We start from the raw sequence: 21,973 nt of genomic DNA, 5'->3' as shown, positions 1-21,973 counted from the left end.
TCTAGTTAGCCTCTTCCTCCCAGCTAGCACAGCTCACTGACATTAGCTTAAACAGCAAATGGAAAGATGTGAAATGTATAAGGACAGTACTGCTTGGAAAACGCCAGGCATAGAAGTAGGTATCTGGTCAAAGAAGGCTTTTGCTTGAGATCAATGTTATCTTTTGAATCATATCCTGCTCCTCATCATTTCCTCAGCCTTATGAATGAGTAACATAAGACAGGGACACTGACAGAGCTGGCGTACAGCAGGAAAAGATGGCAGTCTGTAGAAATTCCACCAGTAAATTCTCCAGCACTAAGTTAATTATGGGGCCTCTTTGATCCTAAATAATTACCTATTATTCCCTTTAAACCACCACTTAATGACATCTCATTTTTTAAATAATAAAAACCTCATGCCATATGTTTATTGTTTTTTTAAAGCTTCAGAAAAATAATTCTTCTAAATTAGACAAATTAGGAAAATACTGGCTGCTGGGCTATTCCAACCCTAGGGCTGAGCCAAAGAGTAAATGGAATTAATGTACAGCAGAGAAAGAAGATCATGGAAGAGGGGACTATGGGCTTCTCTACCAGTTACCAACTGATAAAGCAGCAGGTTGTTTATAACTTTTAGTTACAATTATTTCAACTGTAAATACTAAAATCATAATTTTGCTTTTTTTTCCAGTTAAAAAAGCTAAAGCATTAAACAACTGTGTTCTCTGCAGTACTGTGTGAATAGTACTGAGGGTCCAATACTCTTCCTCATAACTCACAGTTGCTTAAATCTAGGTTTCTGATCAGCAGGTAGATTTAGAAAAACAGGTATGCCACAAAAATTCCTACTGTTTATGCAGTTATACTCGATGCTTAAAACCTCAGAGTACCCATATGAGTAATGACTGGTTCCAGATAGTAATGACTGATTAAAAATAATTTCAAGACTTCTACTTCTAGGAAAATGGAGTAGATGTACTTTTCCCTATTCTTCCCACTAAGTACACCTAAAAAACTTGAGCATTATATATAAAAGAAACATCACAACACTCTCAGAGGTAGACAGAAGACAGACCAGTTATGGAGCTTAGTACCCATGAAACAATATCGTGGTGAGTTCTCAGGTCCTTTTTGCCCCATATATACACCCTTAAGAGCTGAAGAAACTGGAAACACAGAAACGTCAATAGGTGCAGACAAAAAAAAAAAAAGCCTGCTCTCTCTAGCCAAAGGACCAGGAATAGGACAGCCTAGTAAGAGAGAAAAGCTTTAGACAATATCAAGTCTATTCCAGCCAAAAACTACCAAGAAAACCCCAAAAACAAAAATAAAAAACCTGTGGTCCCACCCCCACTCTTGAAGCAAAGGCCTAGCGATGAGCCTAGAGATGCAGGCTCACTGGGATCCAGGTCTTTCCTCTCTTCCAGGTAATAATCAGCCCCTCCTCACTACAGTGTCAGTGGAGACCATGGACTGTCACAGACTTGCACTACAGCCCTATGGCAACAAGACCACTCCTCCTTCCCTCCCACAATATCAGTCGAGGCTATATGGGGAAAATCAGCAAAGACATGGAAGAACTCAACACCATCAACCAAGAGGATCTAAAAGACATTTATAGAACACTCCATCCAACAACAGCCAAAAACACATTCTTTTCACGTGCCCATCGGACATATACCAAAATAGATCATCTTCTGGGCCATAAAATGAAAATTTAAAAACGAAAAGAACTGAAAACATAGAGTGTTGTCCTACCACAAAGGAATCAAACTAGAAAGCAGTATCAGAAAGGCAACAGGAAAATCTACAAACATTTAGAATCTAAACAACATACGTTTACTAAATAATTCATGGGTTAAAGAGGAAGTCTCAGAGAATTAAAAAAGGATACATTGAAATGAATGAAAATAAAAATAGAAGATATCAAAATTTGTGGGATACTAACTGTAGTTACTAAGTAGTACTAAGAGGGAAATTTATAGCACTAAATGAATACATCAGAAAAGAAGAAAAATCTCAAATCAATTTTCTAAGCTACCACCTCAAGAACCTAGAAAAAGAGTGATATAAGCCCAAAGTAAGCAGAAGGAAATAATAAACATATGAACAGAAAATAATGAAATTGAAAACAGAAAAGAGAGAAAAAAAAAATCAATGAAATAAAGACTTGATTCTTTGAAAAGATCAATAAAATTGACAAACTTCTAGGCAACACTGATAACAAAGAAGAGAAAACACAAGTTACCTATTATACCGATGAAACGGGATATCACTACAAATCCTGCAGACATCAAAAGCTGTAAAAACTACAAACAACTCTATACACAGAAATCTGTCAACTTAGATGAAATTGACCAATTCCTTGAAAGATACAAACTACCAAAACTCACATAAGGAGAAATATATAACCATATTAGCCCTATATCTATTAAAGAAATTGAATCAATAATAATCTTCCAAAAAAGAAAGTACCAGGCCCAGATGGCTTCACTGGTGAATTCTACCAAACATTTAAAGAAGAAACAATCTCTTCCAGAAAACGATCTCCTCCAGAAAATAAAAGCAGATGGAACACTTCCTAACTCATTCTATGAAGCCAGCATTACCTTAATACCAAAACAGATAAAGGTATTACAAGCAGGGAAAACTATAGAACAATATCTCTCCTGATGGGAATGTTTTGTATCTTGACTGTATCAATGTCAACATCCTGGTTTTGATACCATACTATAGTTTTGCAAGATGTTACCACTAAGGGAAAACAATACAGAGGGTACAGGAGACCTCTCTGTATTATTTCTTACAACTGCATGTGAATCTACAATTAGGCAAAATAAAAGTTTAACAAAAATTTCAAAGAATAGAGCGATTAACCCTTATAATATCAAAGCATTAATGAATTCTAATGTTGCACATGCTATTTTAAAAAAGTAAATGTTAATAGTAATTACTTTATTATAAAAAATTTTAAAAGAACCATTTAAAGTAACAACTTGGCTGTAGGTGAAGCTCTAACACAAATTGCAATGGCAACGCTATAAGGTTGCTATAGTTTACTGGGGGAAATGACAGCTGCTCTCAGGGTATACACTATCAAGTTATCATGCTTCACAAATATGTCATTTCTGATGAGTTGAAAGATAATTCTAGTTTTAATGATATAAGCCTGTTGGCTTTAATTACACAAAAAAGTTGATGGGAAGAGCTTGAAATACTAGAGTGCTGGGTTACCTAAATAGAAAAAGTTTCTATTCCCTCCCACTTCACTTATATATGTAACTGCCTGTAACTCATATAAGGCTTGCTTACTTACATTATTTGAGCTGCCTCTTATCTATGAATAGTTCAAACATTTTGAATATTACATCTTTCCTCATAGATTCTAAATATGGTTTTTTTAATGGTTCAAATGAATGTTATTCAAGCCTATGGACTAGAGAACAAAGACAAGAATAGCATTTATCTAGTTGGAAAAATCAATTTATTACCCAATTAATTCATTTTATTATAATAATATAACGATAAATCTTGCAGGTAATATTTTTTTAAAACAGTTTTATTTATTTATTTATTTATTTATTTATTTATTTATTTGTGAGGAAGATCAGCCCTGAGCTAACATCCATGCTAATTCTCCTCTTTTTGCTGAGGAAGACCGGCTCTGAGCTAACATCTATTGCCAATCCTCCTCTTTTTTTTTTTTTCCCCCAAAGTCCCAGTAGATAGTTGTATGTCATAGTTGCACAGCCTTCTAGTTGCCGTATGTGGGACGCGTCCTCAGCATGGCCAGAGAAGCCGTGCAACGGTGCACGCCCGGGATCCGAACCCGGGCCGCCAGTAGCGGAGCGTGTGCACTTAACCGCTAAGCCATGGGGCCGGCCCTCTTGCAGGTAATATTAATCAGGTAAATTTTCTTTCTTTTTTTTTTTTTTTTTGAAAAGAACAACCTTTAAGCTAAGAAAGTAGAGAAATATTATATTAACAGGTTGGATTTTAAACTCTGAGTTTATGAGTCAGTCCAATGTTTCAAACATGTTTTCTACCACATCCTTCTAAAGAATGAGTAGGTAAAAAATCTGATTCTGCATATATAAGAGCACTGACTCTGGAGCCAAACTGCATGAATTCAAAGCTCAATGATTTCCCTTAATGACTGTGTGAACCTTGTAAAAGTAACTTAACCTCTGAATCTGTAAAAATAGGCACAAGGATAATATGTATCTCCTGGTGTTGTGAGGATTCAATGCCCTTAGAACACTGCGTGGCTTGTATAAACACTCAGGAGTTAAGAGCTATTATTATTATTACTTTATTATTATTTTTATTATGTTATTTTTTATTATTTATTATTATTACTGCTTTCTTACTAATTTATTATTATTATGTATTTTACATAAAGTTAACTCCTAATAAAAAGTTTGGCTTACTGCAAGTAATCTAAAAAACAATTCAATAAAAACTCCTAAACAAATTAAATAGGTGCTAAAAAAAATAACTGCTTTCAGGTAAATCTTTGACCTGTTTGTTAAACGTGCAAATTACACTTTAAATTTTAAATCAATGTGACCCATGTTAGATATGGTCTTCTAAAAAAGGTACTAGTTTTATATTCCTCTCCCAAATTATTTTCACATAAGGTTTCAAAAAAAGTGTTTAAATCACTTTTAATAACAAAACCTTAAATTTTTCTACTCACATTCAAAATTACAGACAGATCAAACCATTAATAAAATTTTCTTAACAATTAGTTAAGGGATTAACATTTTCAACATATCTTTAAAATTGAGTAGTCACACTGTTTTATGTCAATGACAAGTTTTAACTTTCTTGCTTTAAAACTAAAGAAAATTCTTTTTAAATCAGGAATCCATCTTAATATAACAATAATTTTCCCCTAATAAAACTGAGGTGTATAAACATATAGCCTTTTTTTAAAAAGTAAGGTATTTCCTCTTATGGTTTATTTTCTAAGAGGCATATTGTACTATCAGACTTTCTAATAACTGATAAAAATAATTCCTCAAGTTCAAATTAAGGACATGAGAAATCTGTCTTTAATCATGTAGGCTGATAGTAAAAATATGCTACACGTGATATGCAATATGCTACACTGTAGTACAGCTAATGTGCAGAACAGCGCATTAATAGAGCAATGACCAAAAGAAAAGAGTAAAAATTAGGCCCTGGTTTGACATGTGGAAGTCTAATGTCACAGCTGCAGGAAGTTTCATCTTTCCAGAATTGGAATGTTCTCAAAGGAGCTATCTAAGAAATCTGTTAATAAAAGGCTCAGTACACACCTCACCCATCACATCAATTTAAAAATTTATTTAAATGTACTATGTTTTAAGAGGTGCACATGACCATAAGCAATTCAAAACAATTTTTAGGAAGTAGAAAATTTAATAAGACTATTATTACAATATGGCATGAGATGTCAAATAATTAATGGTTAATGAGTATTTTTGTAGGACCTGAAAAATATGCTGCCCTCAGTTACCAGTAATCAGACCATAGACCTATTTGCTTATTTAATCGTTTTATGTTCTTGTCTAAGTCCTGGGCACAATGAAGTGAGCAAGACAGACAAGAGTCCAAATCCTTGCAAAGCTCTCATTCTACTGGGGCAAACAAATAACAACAAAAAAAATGCAATTATTTTTGATAATTTTATTGATAAAAGATATCAATAAATCCATGAGGAAAATAAAGTAAGCTAATGGGACTGAGGACCAGAAGGTTTCTCTGAGGAGTAAACATTTGAGTTGAGATTTGACTGATGAACCATGTGAAGTTCTGGGGTAGTGTTCCAATTTCAGTAAATAGTATGTGTTAGTCCAGACACAGAGAAGGGCTTGATCTGTTTGAGGAACAGCAAGCATCCAGCTGTGGCTGAAGCAGAGATCAAGGGAGAACACAGTAGAAGACAAGATCAGAGACATGCAATGCAGGGGCCAGATCATGGTAGGCTATGGTTAAAGAGTTTGGATTTTAATCAGGGGTAATGAAAATATATTAAAGAATTTTCTAATCATAGGGCTGATTTATGCTTTGGAAAGACCACTCCAGCTACAGTGAGAACTGAGAGAAGTATAAGTGGAGGCAGAGAAGCCCATTATGAGGCTATTGCTGTCATGAAAGAAAGATGACGAAGGTGTGAACTAGGGCTGGAGCGGTGAAGTTGGTAAGAAATGGTTGGATTGGGGATTTGAAAGTATGGTAGACCTGAATTACTGACAGGTTGGATGCAAAGTGTGAGGAAAAAAAGGAATCCTCAAGTTTGGCTAGAGCAAAGCCCAGCAGTGAAACCTATGTATGCAGGGTCTAGATCATTTAAATCCTCATTGATCACGCTGAAGGTTTTGTTTTTATCTAACAAGCAGTAGGAAGCAGTGGACTAGAAAAAAGAGGTAGGATTACAGATATACTTTGTTGCTTTAACACATCAGGCTCAGCAAGCACGTACCAGACCCCTCAACATTGCTCTAGCCTGAGCCACAGCTGATTCTTTCTGGAAAGACTGGGAGCCAGCCCATCAATCACAGATTAGCATTTCCTCAGAAGTGTAATGAATCCAGATTAAAGCTTATTCTTGAGACACCTCGGTGCAAATATATCCTTCTTTCCTACTCCCTTAGCCCTAAATCTACTAGGAAACTGCTGGAACCAAGGATCTTGGTAACCTTGTGACCAGGTAAACTCATCCACTTTATATCCTCCTGATCCATGGTTCTGCAAGATAAACACTCATTTGGTCATCAATCCTCTTCCAAACTCTCAGTCTCAACCTGCTGTCACCTCTTCTCCTGACCCAACTTCCCACTATACCCCACAGAATCCCTTTTACATGATCAACAAACACCCCTACATCCTTACCCTCTTCAATGACCATTCCCTTTGTCAACCACCTTTAACTTAAATATGGCTCTCCCAAAATAATATCACATGCACTGCAGCCCCTTAAAAGGAAAGCTCCTCATTCTCCAAATCCTCACATATTTCAGTTAGGAATGGAGAGATATAACATGTTTGTGGATGCTAAGACTGAATATGGTAAAGAAACAAAATTCCAATGGAATTGATAAAATGACTCTAAATTCCCAAGGAAGAATAAAGGTTGAAAACAACCTACCTAAATGGCAAACACTAGAGGATTAGCTCAAAAAACTAAAGTATATCTATAGAAGGGTATTATAAAGTCATTATAAATTCATGTTGCAGAAGAATACTTAATGCCTTCTGGTAATATTCATGTAATATTAAGCAATATGTAACGTATAAGGCTGATTTGACTAGAGAAAGAAGAGTGTGGGGTGCGTGCTCACAAAAAAAGGTTATAAATAAACTATACCAAAATGTTCTCTCCAGGTGGTAGAATTACGAATGATTTTTTTCTTTTTCCTACTTTCCCCTATTTTCCTTAATTTCCACAATGAATGTATTTTTTTATAACTAGGGAAAAAAAGGCCAAAATAAATAAATTCTTAAAATCCATAATTCTAACACACCAAAGTTGCTCAATCAAATTTACATAGGCTGTTTTAGACTTTTCATATCCTTGTCTCCTAAAAAAACAAAAAACAAACAAAACCACCTCCTTCAGTTGACTGCCCAGAACTTCAGAGTCATTAACAACAACAACAACAACAAATAACCCTCAAGATTTCTTCTAAGCATATCATTCACTAAAAACAATAACTCAGCAGAGTTTGATGAGTCTCTCCAATTAATTATTCTCTTCAAAATACCTAAGTGCACTATCCAAAGCAAATGGTTATATGCTGTGGTCCCTTAACTGTAAAACTAAGGGTATGTTGTTTTATATAGCTTTGTAAAAATCCATGCATTCTTTATGCAGAAGAGGTTATTACTCATTTACATTTTTTAAAATATCCCGTAAAAAGAAATTTTCACTTTGTTAATTTCCTTTAAGGAGTATACATACATACCTGCACACAGTTTTGGCTAACGCACAAGACGTAACATAAAAGATATTAGAAAGTCATCTTTGGCAACTAAATTCCCAAAAAGGAAAAAAATTAAGAACAGAAACTTGACTGTTAAGTAATGGTACTACAACTGTTTCTGGCATAAAAATAAAGAATGACACATCACCCAGAAAAATCTCCAGTAATTCTAAATTAAGGCATTCCTTTCAAAAGATTCCCTTTTCATCAATGCTTAATCTTTTTAATTTAGCTTTGGAAATAATACTTCCACTGGAAAGAATTGCTTACAAGAGAAACTGCATGGGCAGAAAAACATTTTGGAACGTATTTCATTTAAGTCTTAACTCATTGCATTATATAACATGAACGTGTAAATATTACTAGCTTAAATTTTCCACAAAATTAACTACTATTACTAAAATGTTTTTCTTTTAAATCATATCTGAAAACTTGTATGTCATTTCCAAACAAGTAAATATTCCTGAAGAGAACAATTAATGAACTCAGTATTATGACCAAGAAGAATTAATATCTTCCTATCTAAGCAAAGCACAGTGCTAGATGCTTTTCAAATCAAGTTTATAGATACGTTATCTGTCCTCCAGGAATCTTCAGTCTCTAGCAGTTATTATGCCAAAGCTCTTTGCCCAACTATCAACAGCCAATATAATCTCCCCTGAAATTCATTTCAAATTAGGAGGTAGCTTCTTGTTGTTAATAATTTATATTTAAACTTTGCTTTTTTAAAAAATGAAAGTATATCTAAACGCAGTATTGCACTAAATGAATCTAGCAAATGGACAAGGCAGACACTGAGGGTTGAAGAGAGGGAAAGGTCAGAGGGAGGACACTTAGTTACAGAGACAGTCTTGGTCAGCATTTATAATATACCTCTACTACTACGAACGATAACACTCCAAGGCTGCTATTGTTGCCCAGGGCTTTGCTAAAACACGAGACCGGAAGGCTGCAGAACCTAAGCAACAGGCCTAAGGCTATATATTTTAATTTCATTATTTAAAATTTTATAATTATATTTAAATTTCTTCTTAGCTACTCTGGTCTAAAATAGCTTTATTTCTGTGGTGCATGTTGGTGCATGTTATCCTGATTCAGCAATCAAATCACCTAACCTTTCATTAATTGAGAAAAATCATATTATTGTGATTTAGCAGAGATTATATCAATTTTAACACAGTGGGAAGTTGTCTTTCTATGCAGGGTAATTGAGCAAAATTCCACACATTTTCAAAGCTTTCTGTATATAAACATTTTCCATTCACCTCAGAATCTTTGTTAAAAATGCACAGCCTGGACTCTAAACTTAAAAGTGAACAGAAGATTTATTTTCTTCAAATATGGGCAAATTTAAAAGGAAGCTAGAAGTCATTTACTTTCATACAACCTAAAACAATACTGTTAGCACCGCAGTGACAGAGAGGCTCCACGTAACAAAGGTCAGTTAAGTAAAAGAAGGCAAACGCAGCAGAACTCAGACGCTCAGAATAAAAACAAAAATAGATCCAATGCAGCATTTTGCAAATGAAGATCAATGAAAACAGTTACTCAATATCATACCACTTATAGCAGTGTTTTCTATATTGTTATGACAGATCCTTTCTATTCTAGCAATTCCTCTTTGCCGGTTCTTGACATTTGCCTTAATAAAACCAATACTTAAACCAAAAATTTTCATTATCTGAAGTAAAAAGGTAATACATTGCCTCAGTTAAAAACTACCTAGCTATCATAGTAAAAGTGAGACGATATGATAAAAATATAAACTGAGTGGCAAGGGAGGAGCAGCATGCTATTTGAGTTAACTACTGAGCTAAGTAATAAGGCAGCAGGTTGTCTTTCCGATCAAAACTACTTTTATGAAGTAATTCAAATACCCTTGCTTGCTCAATAGTGAAGGTCTCCAAAAGAATCAACTGAGAGGATGAGGTATAGGAAAATCATGTTCTAAACCACAAAAAATAACCAAAGTACGAGTGAATAATATATGTCATCATTTAATGCTATAATTCAGAAATTCCAATAAACAATCTTATTGCTTATGCTTATGACAGCATAGCAATTAATGAGACAGTTAATATATCGAAATCAATAATAAAGTAGAGATAATGGCATACATATCTGTTGAGCTTAATCAGTAGAAAAAATAAAATTCAATGCATGAAGCTCTTATAAAATCAAGCTAGTAGTTCCACAGCTGCAATAATTCGGTAGCTCTCTCTCCGTTTCCTTACCTGTGAGGACAGCTTTGGCTGAGGGATCGGCCAGGTCCAGGGCTGATTTCCCGTCAGTGTTCCGAATGTTTGGATCAGCTCCGTGCTGCAGCAGCACTGTGCAGGGAAAGCAGAAACAGTATCTTACCTCAGGGATACAAAGATTATTTACTGGTAAGTGTCGCCTCGGCATGGTGTAGGCATAAACATACATTGCACAATTTTTTCTCTTTCAAGAAAAAAAAAAAAGAAAGGAAAAAAAAGCACTGCAGCAAAGGATCCTGTCTAGAGTAAAGCGAAGTTGGCAACTTATGGTACAGTATTATCACATGACTGAACATCATAAACATGAAACTAGAAAAATCTCGCAATAGACAGTTTGGGTTTGCCTCCCTCAGGCAGCAGGAGGGGAGGCTGTGTGCTCACGGCCTCACCCTGTGAAATCCGCTCACTGTGAACCTGCCCTATCTTTACCACCACTGTGGCTGCTTGTTGCTGCTGCTGCTTTACTGCTGAATTTCCTAACGCTTCCTAACACTTCCTCTCTTCAGAATAGTTGTAATACTGTGCAAGCCTTTTAAGGGCTCACCACTTACACATGAAACTCACCATAACATGCTGGCTTGCTTCCAAGAAGTTTAACAGACATAGTAATGCATGCAACTCTGGTCCCCTGCAGTCGAGCTGCAAAAAAAAATGTGCCTTCTACAATAATTCTTTCCATCAAAAATTTTGAGAAACAGAAATTCAATCACTATAATATATGCTAAGGAACAAATGCTGCACATGCTATATTGGGTAGAAAGCAGCTATAGAGAATTCTTAGATATAGAGGTTCCCCCAAGAAAGAACCACTGTTTTAGTAAAATCCAGATATAATAATTTATTAATCCAAAATATTTCTCAACTACATCTGGTATGTATGTGTATGGGGAGAGAGGGAGGATGGATGTTGTAACACTGCCCAACCAACGGTTAAACTAATAAATATATTAAAAACTAGTCCAATTACAAGTTCAATTAGTTACAAACTAGTTCAATTACAAGTTACTCTAACACTTCAAATAGTTAAGATTTTGTGTACTCCTAGAAAGAATAGGAGTTGTTACCATTTACCACTACACTATAGCATAAATTTAAAACAAAGCAGAAATATTAAATTCAAATAAGTGGTTAAAGACATGTTATATAATTTCTAAAAAAAACCTGAACTACTACCGTTGACGAGTTCCAAAGTTCCATTTATTAACAGTTTCATGCTAAAGTACACATATTCTTTTGGAATATTTGGAAGGCAATCCTCATATATTACTAAGGAATCAGTCCTGCTGGTTATAAAGCTCTTTCTCTTTCTTTAAGGCACAAGCCATCTAGTCAATGGCTTTGTTACAATGTACAAAGGAATAGCCTTATCTAGAATTAGGTCGCAGCTGCTGGGACAGTGTGCATCAGCATGTCTTGCGTTAAATCCTGGGCACTTTCAGACTTGGGATAAGAAAAACTAGCCACAGCTTGAGAAGATGCAGTGAGATTTTGCCAAGACTTTCTATACTACTTCATTCTTGAATGTAAGCAATGAACATAATCATTTTCCAAATGTTTATAAACTGACTCAAGATTAAATAGAATAAAATAGCAAATACCACAATATCAAACTGTAGTTCCTCTTTCACCATAATGAATAAGCTTTCACATCAACATTTTTTTTCATTTGAGGAAGAAATCCCAACATGAAGGTTTGACTTGTCAAGAGTCTTTATCATGAAGCAGACTCATGTATCAAATGTAAAGCTGACAGCTATCACTATATCTTTATTTAGCTGCTGAGTGATCACACGCAAAGGATAGGAAAACAAAGAAGTAACAGCTACCATGAAAAGCAGAGTTTTTTATTGCATACTTCAAGAACTTCAGAACATGCTTTAAACAAGAAGTAAAGCAATATGTTAATTTAACAAGGCTTGACAAGAATATGATGGGAGCTTTTATTATGCAGCTTAATGAGTGGTACAGGCGAAACATTGAAAGCCTTATCGTTCTGCCAAAAGTCACCTAAAACCTCAATCTTTTTTGTTGTAACTAGTATTGCACTTATTATATCTTTGCTATTTCGCAATAGAAATCTGCTATTACAGTTTAGTTGCAGTTTTGCTTTGTTTTAAGTGACTTTAAAAGGAATAATCCTTTTATTAGAAATACCTGTTTTCCAAACATTTTTGAGTCATATCTGTCTCTTTCACTGGACCTGAACACACAGAAACATCACTGCAGAGCGATATAGAAACAGGGAAGAAGCAGCTGAATTTTCCTAACCAGATGCTGATAACAAAATTCACATTAGAAAATATTCAACCATTTTTAATTCACCAGATATGAGTTAAAAACAAAACTCAGTAGAGTTTTAGGAGCAATAAAGGTATCTATAACTAGACCAGAAGGGATCTCAACTTATCTAACTTTTTTAACAGTGCAGTGGTGGGAGGATTAAATAAGAACAAAAAGTGGCATGCAAAAGTACTAAGCATAGAGGATGATAACACATATCAGCTAATGATAATATTTAAAGCACATTTTAAAATGTAGACCCTATCTGTACTCTCAGCTCCACCACTAACTACTAATTCAATGCTTTGTTTTAGAGCCAGATCTTCAGAGAGTAAATATATTAGGCTTTGTAGACCATACGGTCTCTGTCTCAACTCTTCACCCTGCCTCAACCTCACCATTACAGGGGAAGAGCAGCCATAACAATACTTAAAAGAATGTGTGTGGCTGTGTACCAATAAAATTTTATTTAAGGATATTAAATATGAATTTTGTATAATTTTCATGGGTCATAAAATATTATTATTGTGATTTTAAAAAATCATTTAACAATGTAAAAACAATTCTTAGCTTGCAGGACATACAAAACACAAGGGGTGAGCTGGATGTAGCCCATGAGCCATCGTTTGCCAACTCTGGCTGTGGGCAGTGATACAGAAAATGTGGTCCACAGACTGTTTCAGTCCCAGACCTCTCTGTAGTCTATCTACATTGAGAGAAGCATAGAAATTAAGAGGACGCATTTAGAACTGGACATGTCATTTTAAAATTACTTTTTCCAGTACTTCATTTTTATTACTGTTTACAAAATTATTGGCTTGCTGTGTATTGGGGAGGAAAAACACTAGTCCCCTACCGTGGACAGTTTGAGAAGCACTGAGCCAGAACACATGTAAGATTCCCTGGGCCTCAGTGCCCAGGTCTATGAAGTGAAGGAGCTGGACGAGACAGATGATTTCTAGACATCTAGGAGCGGCCTTTAATCCCTGATCATGCTTTTAGAGTTATAGCCAAAGACCTGAAGCATTACGATCTAAAATCTTAAAAAAAAAAAGAGTTGCTTCAAGGTATCTTCTAAAACCAGAAGAACAGCACGTACATGAGGCAAAGGTAACAACAATGGCTTTCAAGAATGCCAGTCTGTAATTGAAGTGGCAGCACAAAGGACTCTCAACTCTGGATGCTTCAAAATTTGCTTTCAAAGTTCTAAACTACCAAAGAGAATAAAAAAAGTGACTACTAATACATAATACAATTACAAATTCATCTTGTAAAATCAATATACATTGACAGCACACTAACATAAAACAGATTCTTCTTTGAAAGTAGCACAAATAGCTGAAGCAAAAGTTCCCAAAATATACAAACAATATACAAAGGTTTGAAAGAAAATTAAAATCCTCAGTACATAAATCAAGACCACGTACTGCATACTGTGGCTATACAAAATCTCCTTGCACCATCTTTAACCAATTAGGGCTTCATCAAACCTCAAATCCCAAATGATTTGGCTGTCTCCAGTTGTTCTACTGATGTATCTAAAATCCATTCATCTCCTTTTGAGGTGAGAAGGATGCAGAAAACATAATAGCTGGCATAATAACATAGTTAAAACTAAGGTAGGATCAAAATATTCAAAATGTCATTCTCAAAAGAGCTTATGGCAAGAAGGACATGTGATTTTCCTATTTCTGGTGCACGCATTCAGCTACAGTGAGCCAGATTCAAAAAGCATGCCTTTAGCCTGTGACCAATGCAGTAGAGACTGAAACTGTTTCATTTAATTCCTCAAAACCATTAAATTTAAGCACTCACATCATTTTAATTCTTGCAAATAAAAATATTTCTACAGGTATGCAAAGCCTCACCCTGTCAAATTCCTAGAAAAATACAAAGTGCTATTACGACAAACTGTATTTAACTACAGGCATTATTAACCGATTTAAAAAGACAGAAACAATGTGAATTTTCCAAGCTAAAAATGTAGCAAGTCTTTTAGGTAAATTATCAAAAAGTGTTTTAGCATAGTTTTCACTTTAAATGGCAGATATCCCTCTATTAAAATACTGTAAATTCTGTTTCTTATGTGAATTTTAGAGCTACATTAAGGGTCGAAAACTGTTCCTCACAATGAACGGACACTCAATTTTAAAAGAGGTTATGTTTAAAATGTTTTCCAAGTATTCATAGTCATCTTACTCTTTAAGAGCACAGAGATATTCATTTGACTGAATTTCAAAAATTGAATCACATAAAGGACCAAGTTCAATAGATATTTTAGCAAATAAAATTTTTAACTTTAGAACAAAATATCAAGGGACCAAATTATAACTAGTTACAATCTTCAATGTATAGGACTCTCACCAACACACACGGGTTTTAAGAGGCAAATTATTTTTTTTAATTGATATATATGATATATCCTGTGATATACCCTGGTTAATACATATTCAGACCACCTCTTCTATAGAAATATGTACAATTTTATAATGGTATAATACTATATAATGGCATAATATTATATCACTATAATACTGTACATATTTATATACCGCACATATTTTTGAAAAGCCATTTATCTTTTCATTCAAGATACACTTTATTTACTACAGCATAAAAGTAACCTGACATATTCTATTTTTACAAAATCATCAAGAGTTGTTTTACCACTCACAGTAAACATGAAAATTCAAGTAACCAGTACTATCCTATATAGCAGTATGGCTTACTGACTTTGAAGTAGAATTTAAATGACCCAATTTCCTGTTTTCAGTATTGGCAGACTAGTTTATTTGGACCAACACTTAGGCTATAAACAATGAACAGAACTAGATTTAAAACAAAAACAAAAACATAACTTCTTAAAATCATCTAAGAGCTAATGAGACAGTTAAAGAATTACCAGCCCCAAACTGAGGAGCAAAAGGAATCCAGACAGTAAACATATATGGAAGCTGCCTTTGTTCTGAAAGCAATTACTGATCCAGAAAAATGTATCCTTTCAACGTTTCATGGGGGAAAGGGAAGAACAATCAATGCCTAGGAACCTCCCCAAAATAAGGATTTTAACAAAGACTCTCCCCACACGATAAGGGCTGTTCCCACAGGATGAGGATAAAGTGGATGTGAACTAGCCCTAGTACAGAATCAAAGCTCTGGTTGGAAAGTTTGGGCCAAGATAACCAGGCACACAGGTAATCTAAAATGCAGAAGGGACAACTAGCAGCAACAGACAACACAAAAACAGAGCCATAAAAACTTCAGATACCAGAATTACCAGACATATTTTATAAAAAGAACTATGCTTATTGTGTTTAATGAAATAAAAGACAAGCTGAAAGATCTCTCTAAGTTTTATAGGAAACTATAAAAAGTGATAAGGCAAATTTGTAAAAGAGCCAAAAAGAACAACAAGAAATAAAAATGTAATAACTAAAATTAAAAGTGAGGGCTTTGGTTTCCAGCCATGATGGAGTAGCTGGTATCAGACTAGCTCGCCCTCCTTCCCTGACGTAAACAGCTATAAAACTGGGCAAAATATAGAAGCAACTAATTGATGGCAGTGGTCAACAGCAGTGCTAAACTGTGATCCTTGAAAGAAAGGAAACTTAAAAGATGGGTACCATAATCATTCAACTCTCTGCCTAAGACAATTTGCCAATCATATACATACAACTGGCATCAGAGCAGAACATGGTAGTCATGCTGAGCTGAGAAGACAGAAATCTGAATTCAGGGCACATGAACTGGCCGGAATCTGTAGGGTGGGAAGGTAGAGAGAAGGGATCTGTGCAGAGGGCAGGCCCCAGATGTTTGTGTAGGGGTGTCCTGTGATAATATGACTGTGGGCTGGGCTGTATACACATAAGACAAGACCACTTGAGGCTTAACATGTAGTAGCCGCTATGGGTTGAGAGCATAATAGAGTTAGTAGAGATCAAAAAGTGCTAGGGGGGAGAGTAGTGCTAAGGGAAATTGAAATTTTGGCCTTAAGAGAGTAAAGAGATCCTAAAAACACCTCATTAACACACTTGGTGCAGATCTAAGAAAACAGAAAGGCCATCTTAGTTATGAATAAGTACCACACCCTGGAGCACAGAGTTGGGGTCTACAATGTGAAAACTATTGTCATAATAACATTACGACATAATTTCCTTGCTTTGCTGTATTAACATTTGTACTGATGGTGCAAAACAGTGGAGGATAAAACTGCTGGTAACTTAGACAAACTAAGGCAGTAGTATCAAACTATACTAGTGATCACTGCATTCTTCACTACTATGCATTTGCAGTTAAAAAAAAAAGGCAGTTTTATTTTAGAATGTCCTTGATGACACAGTAAAAATTATTAATTTTATTAAATCCTGACCCTTGGATACACATCTTGTTAATATTCTCTGTGAAGAATTAGAAAGAATGCATAAAGGACTTCTGCTATATATCAAAGTAACAATGGTTGTCTCAAGGTAAAGGATTTGTGCGATTACCGGAGTTGCAAGCTAAACTACCCATTTTGTGTCCTGAAACATCATTTTTAATTAAAAGACAAACTGAGAGAAATACTATGGTTATTCAGTCTTGCAGACCAGCAGACATTTTTTTTTTAATTGTCAATGATAAAATTTAAGCTTTCAAGCAGAAATCAGAATTTTGTAAAATTTTTTATTTGCCTACATGAGCCAGAACTCAGGGAACCAATATTTTCAAAATGACCAATGGAATCTGTTACAAAATCATGCTTGGGTACAAGATCCTTTCGAAGGGAAAGACAGACCAACAGATTGTGATGTTACAGAGTACGAACAGTTTTCTGATACAGTTTCAGGTCCATATTGCAATTAACCATTAAGAAACTACCACTTGTCAAGTTTGGATGGGATATCAAAAAAGAATATCCATAATTATTCGAAAAGGTTATTAAATACTCTTCCAACTATAAATTTGGATCTTCTTCATCAGAACAGATTGCACACAGAAGCTGATGAGGATCCAGCTGACTTGGATTAAGCCAGGTAGTAAAGATATTTGCATTAATATAAAACAATGCCAAATATTCTAACTTTTTTTGTTTTGGAAAATGTAGTTACTTTTCATAAAAATGTTATTTCTACTAACATATAGTGAATATCTATTTGCTAAATAAATTAGTAACTTTTTAAAGTTGTAGTTTTGATTTCTAATGTTATATATGACCCACATAAACAAAAGCTCTTTAGAATGCTCAATGAGTTTGAAAAATGCAAAGAGATCAAAATATTTGAAAACTTCTGCTTTAGAATAAGCCCCAGTCTAGACACACCCTAATAAACTCTAAAACCACATCTCAACAAGACCTGCAGAGGAGACAGAGTCTGGAGATTGAGTCCTACTATGTTAAAAAAATTTGGGAAACACCTTAGGCTTTCCACAGATATACACTAACAAAGCATAAAACCAAACCTCCAGAAGTTCAAGATGATTTGCCAGCAATTGAACTCTCTGATAAAAAAAGAATAAAAATTTTTCAAAGAAAAGTGAAATTAACACTGCACAGTCTCTACAATGTCTAATATTGAATCAAAACTTATTAGACATATAAAGAGAAAGGAAAATGTGATCCACAGTCAAGAACAACAACAAAAAACAGTCAAAAGAAATCATATCCAAGATGGCCCAGATGTTGGACTTAGCAGACAGACTTTAAAGCAACTATTACAAACAAATTCAAAGAACTAAAGGAAAATACGGCCTAAGAAATAAATGGAAAGAGGGATACTCTAAGAACCAAGTGGGAAATTCTAGACCTGAAAAGTTGAAGGAATCATACTTTATAATTTCAAGATATATTATAAAGCTATAGTAATTATGACAGTGTATTATTGGAACAAGAATAGATATTTAGATCAATGGAACAGAAAAAAGACCAACATATGTATGGCCAATTTTTTCTACAAAGGAAGCAAGGTAATTCAATGGGGAAAAAAAGAGTCTTTTTGACAAATCATGCTGACACAACTGGTTATCTACATAGAAAAGAAAAAGAAAAAACAAAAATGTAAAACTTGACTCTTACCTCATACTATACAAACAAATTAACTCCAAATAAGCCATAAACTCAAATATGAAAGTTAAAACAATAAAACTGTGTAACAAAACATGGAAAAAAATCTTCATGACCTTAAGATAGGAAAGATTTCTTAGGACAAAAAGAGCCTAAACCATAAAAGAAATTATTGATAAACTGTTCTTCATCAAAATGAAGACATTCTGCTTTTCAAAAGACACCATTAAGAATATGAAAAGGCAAGCCACAGCCTAGAACAAAACATTTGCAATAAACATGTATGATAAAGAACTCAGACTCAGATTATATAATGAACTCCTACAAATCAATATTAAAAAGACAAACAGAATTTGAAAATTAGGCAAAAGACTATGACACTTCACAAAAGATATACAAATTGCTAATACATGAAAAGATGCTCAATATCATTAGTCAACAGGGAAATGCAAATTTAAAAGATAGGCAATACCAAGTATTAATGAGGATGTACTAAACTGGAACTCTCATACATTGCTGGTGGGCATATAAAACGGTGGAAATCAGTTTGGCAGTTTCTTACAAAGGAAAATACACACTACTACTATATGTCCTACCAATTCTACTTTTAGGTATTTCATCCGAGAGGAAAAAAAATAAATGTGTCCACACAAAAGACTTATACATGAATAGCTATACATTTATTTATAATAGTAAAAAATTGGGAACAGTCTCAACATCCATCAACAGGTGAAATGACAAGCAAATTGTAGTATATCCATACAACAAAATATCACTCAACAATAAAAAGAAATGAACTACTGACTCTTACAAGAGGGATAAAAATCTCTGAAACATTATGCTGAGCAAAAGAAGCCAGACAGCAAAGAACATACTTCCGGAACAAATAACTAATCTGTAGTGGTAGAAAAAAGATCAATTGCTGCCTTGGGATGGTGGAGGGGAAGAGAAAACTGACTACAAATGGGCACCAGAGAACTTTTCAGAGTGATGATGAGAGTGTTCTAATAAACTGATTGTGGTGGTAGTTACAGGGGTGTACACATTTGTCAAATTTCATCAATATGCACACTTAAAATGGATGCATTTTATTTCATTATCTCAAACTCATTTTATGTTATAATTCAATAAAGTTGGTTTTTTAAAAATTTAATAGAGGAGTTTAACTGCAGATTAGAAACACTTAAAGAGAAAATTATTGAACTGGAAAATATGTCAATAGATATTTCCAAGAATGCTCCACGGAGAGATAATCATGGACAAAGGATGGAGTGAGAAAGTCTAACATGTTGTAATCAGTCTTAAAAGAAAAAGAAAACACATACATATTTGAAGAGATAATGCCTAAGATTTTCCCAGAACTAATCAAAGACACCAATCTACAGGTTCAAGAAGCCCCAACAGGATAAACTCAATGACACAGAAAAAAATATTACACATAAATTAGGAACAACTACTATAAAAAAAAAATGGCTGATAACTCAAGAGATAGCAAGTAACAGAGTAATGCTATACAAAATACACTGGAGATAAATAATTTGTGAGCCTCCCCTAACCATAGTATATGTTATACTATATAGCATATGTTAATCAATGATTTAATTATAACTGTTTCCATGCATATTTGCAAAAAGTAATCATTTTGCAACTGTAAAAACACCATATTCCTATTCTTGGGAATAGCTAATTTAGTTAACATCAATTGAATTATGATACACCTTAAAAACTCTCCTTAAATAAATGGTAACAGTAGATACATTCAAAGTTTTTCTACACCACTATTCCTCAACCAAGATATATAAGGTCCGATTAGTCAAATCAAAGAAAACTCTTTGATATAAATTTAATATTTATTTTCATTTGCAAAATTTTGCACTTTTAAAATATTTTATTTCCTCTTCACATTTCTTTTTAGAATTCTCTTCAATTATTAAGATCCATCTTTTTCATAGCAGAGTTTCCACCCCAAATTAACTAAACATTTAATTCTTCAAATTCCTACATTCATGGGAGATAAACACTGGCTCTGTATACCAAGTTAACTTTGGGACTCAGAAAGAATGATCAATTCTGTTCTCTCTCAATATACTCATGTCAATAAGTAAGTTTCTCTCAAGAACATTAGCCAGACACTTCTTTGATGCTCAGTGGTGTCTTTTCACTGAATGAGGAGGGACATTCACTGAGCAAAGTAGGCTTCTTTCACCTTAATTAATACCCTTTGGAGAAACCCCTGAGAACCTCATAATATAATGCATTGGTCTAATGTGACCCACTTATAAAGCTCTTCTAAAATGGAAATTTAAGAACAGGTATTCTAGTATAATGAACAGAGAACTGAGTGAGCTGGGTTTCAGGAGAAAAGCTTTGAAGTAATGGTTGTGTGGTCTTAGCTTGGTCTCGTTAGCCATAAATTAAGATGATTAGTGATCTCCCACTATTCTAGAGCTACATATCCAATACAGTAGCCACTAGCCATATGTGGGTATTAAGTCCTTGAAATGTGGCTAGTGAGACTGATGATCTGAATTATTAATTACATATAATTTTAATTTATTTAAATTTTAAAACTGATACACAATTCAGTTATTGGCAAATGTTTAATACGTTTGGAACACTTTTGATATGTGAATCTACTTTTTCAACTGTAAATTACACTAAATCTAAATACAGATTAAGTATTACTGATGAAAATTTTATTTGAATTGAGAGGTACTTTAAGTATAAAATACACACCAGATTTCAGAAACTTGGTTGAAAAAATGTGAAAAATTTCATTAACAATTTTTCATACTCGTGTGTTGAAATAATAATATCTTGGATATGCTGGGTTAAGTAAAACATATTATTAAATTAATATCATGTTTCTTTTTAATGTAGCTATTAGAAAATTTTAAATTACATTTGCGTCTGGCGTTATATTGCTACTGAACAGAACTACTCTAGAGCAGAGTTTTTCAACCTTGGAACTATTAACATTTTGGACCAGATAATTTTGTTGCAGGTGTAGGGTAATGAAATGGCTCTACCATGGTGCCTTGGAAACTGCAAGTATCCTCATATGCTATGCAAAGACTTGAACTGAGGTTCATCTGAGTCTTGGTCAAGGCCTTGTGATCTCTGAGAATAAGCGAGGAGCTACTCTGAGGCCATCTTGCACTCACCTCTCTGCTTCCCCTGGAGGCTGTCACGAGACAGTGTCTCGTCACTTCCCACTTCTGATGAGTACGGGGCTTTCTTCCTCTCCCCGTCTACCAGCTCTTCGGCAATAGGGTATCCCACAATAGGGATCGTGCGGCAGTCATCTGGCCCCCTTTTTCTTTCAGTGTCATCATTGTTGGTGTGTGGTGCAAGGACCACAGAGGCCTAGCACCTTTGACTTACCCTTCTTTTCACTGGCCAAGTAAGTAATAAACTATTTAAATCTAAAAGTGGCTTGTTCCA

At 34.5% G+C, this 21,973-nt stretch overlaps 1 protein-coding gene across 2 annotated transcripts in view; it reads right to left on the bottom strand.

The window, feature by feature from the left end:
• TNKS (tankyrase) overlaps positions 1-21,973 on the bottom strand; it is a 214,256-nt gene that overhangs the window by 136,978 nt on the left and 55,305 nt on the right. The window contains exons 3-4 of one of the 2 annotated variants that reach the window (XM_058525140.1): positions 10,774-10,848; positions 10,186-10,281 (exon numbers count right to left, since the gene is read on the bottom strand). In XM_058525140.1, coding sequence (XP_058381123.1) covers positions 10,186-10,281; positions 10,774-10,848 — 171 coding nt within the window. The remainder of the gene's footprint in view (positions 1-10,185; positions 10,282-10,773; positions 10,849-21,973) is intronic. The other variant, XM_058525141.1, reaches the window with a different exon arrangement.

Source organism: Diceros bicornis, chromosome 29 (genome assembly GCF_020826845.1).
Source record: "Diceros bicornis minor isolate mBicDic1 chromosome 29, mDicBic1.mat.cur, whole genome shotgun sequence".
NCBI lineage: Eukaryota > Metazoa > Chordata > Mammalia > Perissodactyla > Rhinocerotidae > Diceros > Diceros bicornis.
The sequence above is the reverse complement of the archived record's forward strand: the minus strand, read 5'-3'. Positions and strand labels throughout refer to the sequence as shown.